The sequence below is a fragment of the Heloderma suspectum genome, chromosome 16 (genome assembly GCF_057233095.1).
Source record: "Heloderma suspectum isolate Gila_16-S chromosome 16, 16-S_ref, whole genome shotgun sequence".
Taxonomy (NCBI): domain Eukaryota; kingdom Metazoa; phylum Chordata; class Lepidosauria; order Squamata; family Helodermatidae; genus Heloderma; species Heloderma suspectum.
Genome location: NC_139473.1, coordinates 12,956,384 through 12,966,811, shown reverse-complemented (window position 1 = coordinate 12,966,811; position 10,428 = coordinate 12,956,384). Strand labels below are relative to the sequence as shown.

Below are 10,428 nucleotides of genomic sequence, written 5' to 3'. Positions count from 1 at the left end.
AGGAATTGCCTCATGATGGCTTTAACTGAAATGATTGCCTCATTAAAGCCTCATGATGGCTTTAACTGAAGTGCGGGAAGCCAAGGAGGTTACAGGCTGCCACAGAGATGATTGTATGATGTCAGACAGGACACTCACATGCACTCCTCAGCCACCACACAAGTAAAGCAAGCACAAGAACTCCACACCCAACTAGGGATGGCGGAGAAATCCGCCATGGACTCCAATGAGGCCGGATTCTTTAGAATCTGGCCCTCTGGAGTCCGTGGCGGAACGGACCACTCCCCTACACCACCCCGCAAAATTCTCCCCAGATGGACCCTACCTGCCGCCAGCCAGTCTGGTCTGTCCGCTGGCGTCCGTTGCCCCGGTCTGCGGCTGCAAATGGCATCCAGCGTAGCAGACGCCATTTGCGTCCCTGCTTTAGCCATGATAGGCTACGTAAATATTTACGTAGCCTATCATGGCTAAAGCGGGGACACAAATGGCAGACGCTACACCATTTGCATCGCTACTCTTTTTGCAGACCTGCAGCGGACAGAAGTCTGGCTGCGAATGGGCCCGGCTGGTGGCTCCGCCGCCTTGCCGTGGAGTGGAGCCAGCCAGGGAAGATTCCGGGGGGAGGGAGGGATCGCCTCCCTGCTCTACGGACGTCCCAGACCAGAACAGTGAATGAGGTTAGCACACTCCTACACCCAACCCATGAGCATTTCTCTGAATTTTCTCCTCCTTTGAATTCCTTTTCGAAAGCAATGTCTTTTCTATCAAATTGAATGAGAACAGTCAAAAACATGTGGGAGAAATTTCCAGCACAGCATTAATGATTACTTTGGAATCGATCCCAGCTGAAATGATTCTAACAGGAACCTCTCCTTATGAGACATGGGTTTTGATTTTGATTTGGCTGATACAAAATTGAAATCCTTAGGGGGGAGTTAGGACTAACTCTTATTTTTGCTGTCTTTTATTGTTTACATTTGGCTTGCTCTTGGGAATGTCTCTGTAGTCTCAGACAAATCGATCAGGTCAGCCTCAACTGCTGCAGCCATTTCATTCATTAATACAATCAGAAGACACTGTAGAAATATAAGATTTGTTAGAATATAGAAATCAGTTAGAAATATCTGTTAGATATGGGATCCATTAGAAATATAAGATTTGCATCTGAAATACATAGATAGTAAATGTATAAAGACATGCAAAAAATGTGGTGTGAAAAAAAGCTCTGGAAATATTATGCACCTGTACTGAATATTGCATTGTGTTGATCGCTTAACACAATCTAGCCACCAGATCTGTCAAACCTGTATCTCCTCACCTGTATGTCAAATACTGACCGTGCGGCACAAAAACAGAAAGGTTACTAATGCCTGGCGGGCACAAGAATGGATGAGGAACACCAGGTAAGATGCAGAATCTGAACGTTTGGCTGGTCGATTGCAAACCATCCTTCCTGTTCACTAAAATGAATTGCTCAGGGAATTCCCGAATCTTGTCAATTTCAGTTTTGCTCCGTTTCTCATTTTTCCAACCTTATGTTTGTTTTGTCCCGCTTCCACCACAGTTTAGGGATTACTGTCTGCAGTTTAAATTTGTATGCATTTCCATGTGCCTTTTAATGCGCTGTACGCAATTTTTCCTAACATGAACATTTTTTTCTTTTTTTCGCAAGCACACTTTTGTTGTGCTCATAAATATCCACATTTATGTATGCCCGTCTTTTTTTGGAGAACATCGTAAAATTTTACGTCGTAAAATTCTGAAGTGTGATATTGAAATATAACTGCATTTTGGCTCACATATTGGTTTGGGAAGTGTGAATGATAGAAGTGGATTAATTTCTCCCCTATTTCTATCTTTAAATGGCTTTAAACTCAATGGCTTGTTGAAGCATCGCCTCTGATATCAACATGCCTGCATGCTTACGTCATTGGCTGATTCCTTTCTCCAGAGTGAAGGTGAGGTGAAGCTGGCATGCACAAGAGATAACACTTTTTCAGCAGTGGTACCCCAGTGATGAAATGCCTTTCCCAGGGAGGTACATCTGACAACAAGTTTGCTGGGTTATATTATAGGTGCCAGGCAAACCCTTAAAAAAATCATATTGGCTTTTAAAACATCTATAAGGTCATTACAATTAAACTCTCTATTAATTGCACTTTAATCTACTGCTTTTGTTTGTACTGTTACTGGTCTTCTCAATGTTTGTAACCACCTTGAAATCATTGATAAAAGGTGATATAGAAATGTTTGAGTGAAAGAAAGAAAGAAAGAAAGAAAGAAAGAAAGAAAATTACATTTGCACGGGTGAGGTGGCTGCCTGAAGTATATTTTGGGTACCATGAAAAGGTGGCAAACTTTTTATTATTATAAAATACATTTATAATAATATTGTGCATGATTTTTTTTTATTTTTTTTTACTGGTGATGTTAAGAAAAGAAAAGAAAAACCTCTTTCAGGGAGGAACAAAAAGATAACTGCAGAATCCTAAGCACATCTACTCAACAGAGCTTACTCCCAGTAAAGCGGGTATAAGTCTGCAGCCTGACGTAGAATCTTCTGTCATCAGTTTCTAGCAACAGAAGTTTTCCCACTCGATACGTGTCCATGTGGTAGATATCCACATAAGAGCTGTTAATTAGTAAGTTCATTAATAAGGTGCCAGGGTCTGTAGTGGTGAGAAACCAATCAGTAAACATGGATAAAGCTCCATGGAGAGATGTGCCCTAAAGCTATCAGTTGAAAATGAAGTGCTCCCAAATGAATACACGTATTATTTTATTTATTTTTGCTTACGCATTTCCTCCCCCACTCCCCTCCCAGTATATTTGCCTTGAGGACTGCCATAGTAAAATATTAAGTTTGGGAGCAGAAGTCAACTAGGTTCAGAAATGTTTGAACATGACAGATTTGAATAAGGTCAACAGACTGTACATTAAATGTGAAGCCATTTATACATTTGATCAAGGCGCCTGGTGTCCCTTAACAGCACTCGTTCAAAATGTGGTAGGAAGACTTTGCATTGGCCTTATAAAATGCCCAGCATGCTTCATTTCCTTTTTTAAAAAAAAGTTGATGGAAAAGCAGGTAGAGAATGAAGTGCAATAATAATAATCGCAAACAAAAGTGCTGGGCCACAATGTTCCTTAACAAATGAACAAAAAGTCTTGGAAAAGCACAATTCATTTATGTATCCTTGCAGAAGGATCCTTCCCATTGGTGAACTCTCAAAAATTGAAGTCGATGAAGTTGAACAAGTGATGATTTTTATGTAGATATCAATTTCTTGGGGAAATCAGAAGATTAGAAATATATTCTAAAGCATGTCCTGGCCCATAATAGAGCAAGCCATACAACTGCACCCAGTTTGTGTCATGAAATTTGCTTGTTTCCATAGCTGTGGATGAAACAGAATTCTTGTTTCATTTGACTGCTGCCATGCCAAAAATAAAATAAAATAATGCAGGGCTCTTATGGTTTTTTTTTTATTGCATTAGGAAACAAAAACCATTAAAGCATTAAGACAGCCCTTTTATATCCCTGCCAAGAGGATATAGTTGATTTATAAATATGCTGCTGGTTCTTTGTTGAACCATTCTTGTTAACTGTCTCTCTCTCTCTCTTGTGCTCTCTTCTTTGCCCATTTATTTTAAAGTTGATCAGGAAGAAAGTTCACCAGGCAGCATGCGCATGCATGGATTGTTTGTTTCACAGTGTTATGGCTACTCCATGCCACTTCGGAGGATCTGATTGGCTGCAATCAGCATGACACTGATAATAAAGGCCATAGCAAAAGCGCATATTAAGCTTTTCCGTACGCAGGTCTGTCGGTTCTGTTTCTGGGAATGCACTGAAGAAAGCAAAGAAAGGGAAAGCAAGAAAAGAAGGAGAAAGCATTATTTTTTAATCACCTTTCTAAATCTCCCTTCCTCAGCTGTGTACTCTCCACAAACTTGGAAAACACACACACCAGTAAAACAGTAGCAAACACCTGCAAATATGAATAATGTTCAAACCATGATTCAGTGCCTAAATTTGAAAGAAAAAAATCTTTGATCGTTTTCTAAAAGTTAGCAACAATGCTTCTGAAACAGGTTGGTTATGGCTGGATGTGCCTGATCTCAGAAGCTAAGCAGGGTCAGCCCTGGTTAGTACTTGGATGGGAGACTGCCTGGGAATCAGGCTTCCTGCACTGAGCAGGGGTTGGACTTGATGGTCTTTTAGGCCCCTTCCAACCCTATGATTCTATGACACACCTCCAGTTATGCTGCTTGCCTGATCTCGTCTGATCTCAGAAGCTAAATAGGGTCAGCCCTGGTTAGTACTTGGATGGGAGACCGCCTGGGAATCAGGCTTCCTCCATTGACTCGATGGTCTTGTTGTCCCCTTTCAACCCTATGATTCTATGTGTTTTGTTTCAGAGCGAAGAGCCCTCTATGATGACATTCTTTGTCTGATGGCATCGTCTATTTGAGGAGCTGTCTGATTCAAATCCAGTTTAAAGATTAGGAGCCATAAGAGAGCTTCGGCTATTGGGCGGTATAGAAACAAACAAACAAACAAACAAGAAAGTAGAAGTTGCCCATCAATAGCACACAGGGACAGCAGACATAGGAACACAGGTTAGGCATGCTGGAGGAATTTCAGACTGACTAAAATGAGCTTGGATTTCTAAGAATCAAACCTGCGGAATCCGCTGTGGAATGACCCCCTCAGGCCGCACGGAGTCTGTGGACTTTCAGATGATTTTTTTTTTTTTAACGTTCTCAAAATTTATGGATATTTATTTGTAGGAAAATACATAAGTTTCTGCTGAGGAAACGTTGAATGGAATGGGGGACAATACACTAAATGTTATGTACTAGGGTAAATTCTGTAAATTGTTATGCAACCTCTTACGTAATTATTTGTGCATTTTTCCTCATGACAGGAAAAAAAAAATCACATCCATCTGTGAGTGGATGACAGAACAAAAGGAGCTTGACAATCCATGGAACACAGACAGAGTGAGTTTTAGACAGCCCATACATCCCTAACACAGGTCACCTGGTCACAGTTTTCACCTTTATAGTATTGCATGTCTATTTAAATTGCAATAGTTATTTCGAATTTTCATCTACTTACAAATTAGCATATGTGTATGTGTGTGTGTGTGTATATATACACACACACACATACACACACACATACATTAATGAAGATCTCTGGGCCTTTGGGTCCTCTTTTTTGGGTGATGCATTTCCTCTTTTTTGTTGTTTTTGTTTTGTTCTGAAAACTCCAGAGTTTGGAGTTCTGAATTATGTGGTCGTATTTCAGAAGAAGTGGAACAGATACATTAGGAATCCTCTGCTTGTTCCATTTATTTGTTTTTAACATTTAAGAGCAGTTTGCTACAGCTTTTAGGGTTTTTTTCTCAGTTCACTCCTGTCGTTTCCTTTCCTCTGCATTACTGACATGCACATATAATACTACGTCTCGGGGAAATAGATGTTTTGGGTCTCTCCCTCTGAGAGAGAGGTCCATCCTTGGAGGTGGACAGCCGACTACACAAACCCCTTTGCAGCTGCAAGAGAAACATCCCTGGCTCTTGCCTTTCCAATCAGTATCTCTGATATTGGTAAAACAAAGAGGTGGCATCCTGTGTGTCTGTTCAGGAAGGAGGGGGATTTGGGTTTGCAGAATCCATAGCCTTCTCATTCCTCTGATATGCCCCCAGAAGTGAGAAAAAATGCATGGTAGTCCTGGACTATCTAATACTTAATTCTGTCCCACCAACAAATGGCAGGGGAATGATAGAATAACCCGCCCACCCCCTGGAAAAGAGGCCATATATATACATACATACATACATACATACACACACACACACACACATACATATATCCTCCCTCCCTTCTGCCTTGATAGCATGAGTTTGGCAGGGCTTTGGCTATGAGAGTTCCTTTCCCTTCAGATCTCTCCCCTCTGATACGATTGCTTTGTTAGAGTGTAATCCTAGATGTATCTACTGATGAGTAAGCCTCATTGAGTCCAGATCAAGGTTTATAGGATTGCAGCATTAGACCACAAGCCAAAGAAGCCACTAATCAAATGTGTCAGAGGCAACAAGAGTGCAAACAGGGAAAAACTGTTCTGTTCTATATATATATATATATATATATATATATATATATGAGAGGGAGAGAGAGAGAGAGAGAGAGAGAGAGAGAGAGAGTCTCACCTTCAAATTCTGTTTGACAGTTGCCAGAGTTCTCATTTAAACTCTCTTCCTCATTGATGATAATGTTTTCAATGTCTTTCATAGTTAAGTGGTCCCGGAATGCATGATAGAGAATATGTTTTAGCTCCTCCAATGTTATCCGTTGCATATCAAACTGGGGAAGTCAATGAGAGCTTTGTTAGACTGCCATCCAATGTTGCTTACTTCTTACATCAGAATAACTGTCAAAAAAGAAATCTGTTTTCCAATTTCCCAGGCATTTTCTTCCCCCATGAAAGGGATTTTCCTGAAGGAATATGACCCTCAACCTATGGAAAGTTTCCCCTGCCCTGGTTCATGTAGTGGAATTTAACAGAAACACGTCACGATAATGAACACCCTTTCTATAAGTACATCCCACATGAAAAGGACAGGCATACAACCTCAGTTCCTCATTGAAAATTGGCAGTGATTTCCTGAGGGGATGAATATTTTACTATAATGAAGATATACTATGAAATAACCCCAGAAGCAGTACAGATCCTGAGTCGGGGATGGGATGGGGGTGGGAGTACAACATTAAGCAATATGAAATCCCACCTCAAATCCTAAAATCTGCAGCTACTTTGCAGAGGTTGGACAATTCTAAAAGGCTGTACATTTCTAAAAGGTTATACATTTCTCAAGAATGGTACATTTCTCAGAATTCAGCAGAAGGATGCGTAAGCTGTTCTCCTAACACCCACAAGAGGTAGCCAAATACAATGTTTTAAAACTCAGTTTATTAACAGTGGCTGTCATGAGTAACACTGTTTTTTATAACCATTCCTGAAGTAAAAATAAAGAAGAAATACAAGGCTGCAAATTACCTGGCTTACAGTGTAGCAAATCAGCCAGCCAGGTGTGCATCACTGAAGATGCATGTGGATTTGTCACTATTTTTAGTAGCATTGTATCAGTGAATTACCTAACAGGTAGTTGGCGTGTGTGTGTGTGTGTGTGTGTGTGTGTGTGTGGTGAGGATCAAGCCAACCTGCTTACTTACACTACAGCTTTTCCAGCTGGGAAATGTGGAGGAGAATTCATTGGTAAGGTAGCTGCTGGGATGGGATTTGATAAGTCACATGAGATGAACTTGTTCTTCTTAGAAGCACAAATATTCTTTAAGGCAAGAGTGGGGAAACATTGGCCCCACAATGTTGTTGGACCCCAACTCCCACCAGCCCCACCATGGCCAATGGGGAGGGATGATGGCTGCTGTTGTCTCACTGGTTCCCTACCACTGCTTTTAGGTCATCTTCAGAGGTCCTGTTCTGAGTGCCCTCACTGTCAGAGGTGACATAGCTGAGACACAGGCGATCTCCCTGGTACTTATCCTACTGACCCAGAAGGCCAAACTTCACATTTGGAGAAATCCCAGGCGCCTATAAAAAGGCTTTATGATAATTCTTTTATATTGGCCCGACGCTTTTTGGAAATATTGATTTCCTTCTTCGGGGGCTTAACTTGTAGTCAGTGAGACTACAAGACAAGCCCCTGAAGAAGGAAATCAATATTTCCAAAACACATTGGGACAATACAAAAGAATGATAGTAAATCCTTTTTATAGGCACCTGCGATTTCTCCATTTTCACTATATATTTCCAAAGTACACATTTGCCAGGTTTGCACAGCATGCAAAACGACCCTGAGAATAAACCACAGTGGGGGCCTGCTGCGCTGAACCCACGTTACTCCTGACAGATGAGCGGGTGCATGGTGGGTTGGCCTGGCTTCTTTCCTCCTCGGTGCCCCCTCCAGCCCCCACCCAACAGGTATCGCAGGGGCCTTCACGGCACAACTCTATCTCATGGGTCTTTGTGGGGCTTGTCAGATTACATTGTGGCAATGGCCTCTCTGCCATTGGTCCACTGGCTGTGCCCAGCATCTTGTTTGTGTTTTGGCTGCTTTTGCTGGCTGTTGAAGGAATTTGGGGGGAGTTGGTTGGTTTAATCCCCCTGCTTTTCCCACTGCTTCTCTGCGTCCACCTCTGGCTGTTCTTTTCTCTCTGCTTGCTGCCCCTGCCCACTCAAGAAGCATTGGTCCTTGCCCCCCCCCACCCCCCATTCACACTCCACACCGACTTCTCCGGTCTCTCCTTTTGTTTGGTGGGATACCATTCAAGACATTCCCTGCCTGGCCAACTCTGATGAGTGCAGTGCGGCTTTCCTTAGCGGGATACTTTTACTCCCTGATGAGTTTTCAACCCCTTCCTGTGTAGCCTTCCCCACCCTCCTTGGCTTGTGCTTGGCTTCCATGGATCTTGCTTGCCTTAGTGGGATACTTTTACTCCCAGATGAGTTTTCAATCCCTTCCTGCGTAGCCGTCCCCACCCTCCTTGGCTTGCGCTTGGCTTCCATGGATCTTGCTTGCCTTAGCGGGATACTTTTACTCCCAGATGAGTTTTCAACCCCTTCCTGTGTAGCCTTCCCCACCCTCCTTGGCTTGCGCTTGGCTTCCACGGATCTTGCTTGCCTTAGCGGGATACTTTTACTCCCAGATGAGTTTTCAACCCCTTCCTGTGTAGCCTTCCCCACCCTCCTTGGCTTGTGCTTGGCTTCCATGGATCTTGCTTGCCTTCGCAGGATGAGTTTTCAGCCCCTTCCTGTGTAGCCTTCCCCACCCTCCTTGGCTTGCGCTTGGCTTCTATGGATCTTGCTTGCCTTAGTGGGATACTTTTACTTCCAGATGAGTTTTCAACCCCTTCCTGTGTAGCCTTCCCCACCCTCCTTGGCTTGCACTTGGCTTCTATGGATCTTGCTTGCCTTAGTGGGATACTTTTACTCCCAGATGAGTTTTCAACCCCTTCCTATGTAGCCTTCCCCACCCTCCTTGGCTTGTGCTTGGCTTCCATGGATCTTGCTTGCCTTAGCAGGATACTTTTACTCCCAGATGAGTTTTCCATCCCTTCCTGTGTAGCCTTCCCCACCCTCCTTGGCTTGTTCTCAGCTTCCACGGATCTTGCTTGCCTTACCAGGATACGTTTACTCCTGGATGAGTCTTGAAGCCCTATCCCATGTACCCCCCCCCCCTTAGTAGCATGAATCTTTTTCTCATGAAAAAAATATTTTATAGCTGTTGTTATAACACGAGGTCCTCTTTACATGGACAAATTCAAACCACTTCAAACTGCCTCCTGTTATTGCCTCACAAGCAGTTGGTTCCCGACAAACACAGTTCATGAAGAAAAATCTAATGAATGGTTTAGCTTAACTGTGTTCATTGAAACATTGACTATGTTACATCTTTTATCTTTGCAAAACTTCCAGAGGGAGCAATCCTATGGTGGCTAGACAGTGGCTAGACAGCCATAGGATATGGTGTTTTCTGGGAACCGACCTCCCCCTGCTTCCATGCTGCCTCGGAGGCAGCGCGGAACATCCCCATCTTCCGTGCTCGCAAAGGGGTGTGGCTGGGGGCGTTCCGGGGTGGGGAGGGAGGAACTGCCTGTAAGACACATCCAGTGTGTCATACAGCAGCCTCCTTCCCCACTCCGTGGTCCTGCAGCTAGACAGCTGAAATTGGCTGCCTAGCCAAAAATGCAGGGCAGGAAGAGCATGGAGAGAATGATCCCCTCCGTGCTTCTCCTTCCCTGCTTTGGATAGGCAGTCACCTCTGAGCTTGGTGGCGGCCACTTATCTCAATAGGATTGCGCCCTTAAATGCAATATTCTTGGTCTAAACAAACATTTGACCAGGTTGTCTCTTAATCCCTTCATGACTTGTAAACAGGCTGTGTAGTGATACCAGCATATCACTATATTTTGGCTTGCACCTGTATTTATAAAGGCACGCAGAGGCTTTTCTGGGTTCATAGTTGATTTTGCTCCAATTTGAGATTAATTATGTTTGTTTAATTATATTTGACATTTTTGATATTAAAAATATAACTTCATAGTACATTGGGGCAGAAGATATCCTAATGCTTTAATAAAGATTTGTGGACATTATTAGACTCCAGACTTTGAATTATAGTGAACATCATTATCGATGCTCTGACTTGGATTCCTGCACTGAGCAGGGGGTTGGACTCGATGGCCTTGTAGGCCCCTTCCAACCCTACTATTCTATGATTCTATGATTTGTGGAATCTGCATGTCAAGAGCTTTCAAATGAAGTGTGTTTAATGACAATCGCTCAACAGGAAGGCAGTCAAAAAGGAATGACCAACTAACTCCAGACTTTGAATT

The 10,428-nt window shown here is 42.9% G+C and overlaps 1 protein-coding gene across 2 annotated transcripts in view; it reads right to left on the bottom strand.

Moving 5' to 3' along the window:
- Window positions 1–3,723: 3,723 nt before the first annotated feature.
- Window positions 3,724–10,428, bottom strand: part of LOC146334970 (calcium-binding protein 8) — a 102,757-nt gene continuing 96,052 nt past the window's right edge. The window contains exons 4-6 of one of the 2 annotated variants that reach the window (XM_084823305.1): window positions 6,222–6,375; window positions 5,812–5,814; window positions 3,724–3,851 (exon numbers count right to left, since the gene is read on the bottom strand). In XM_084823305.1, the coding sequence (XP_084679431.1) occupies window positions 3,724–3,851; window positions 5,812–5,814; window positions 6,222–6,375 (285 nt within the window). The remainder of the gene's footprint in view (window positions 3,852–5,811; window positions 5,815–6,221; window positions 6,376–10,428) is intronic. The other variant, XM_084823306.1, reaches the window with a different exon arrangement.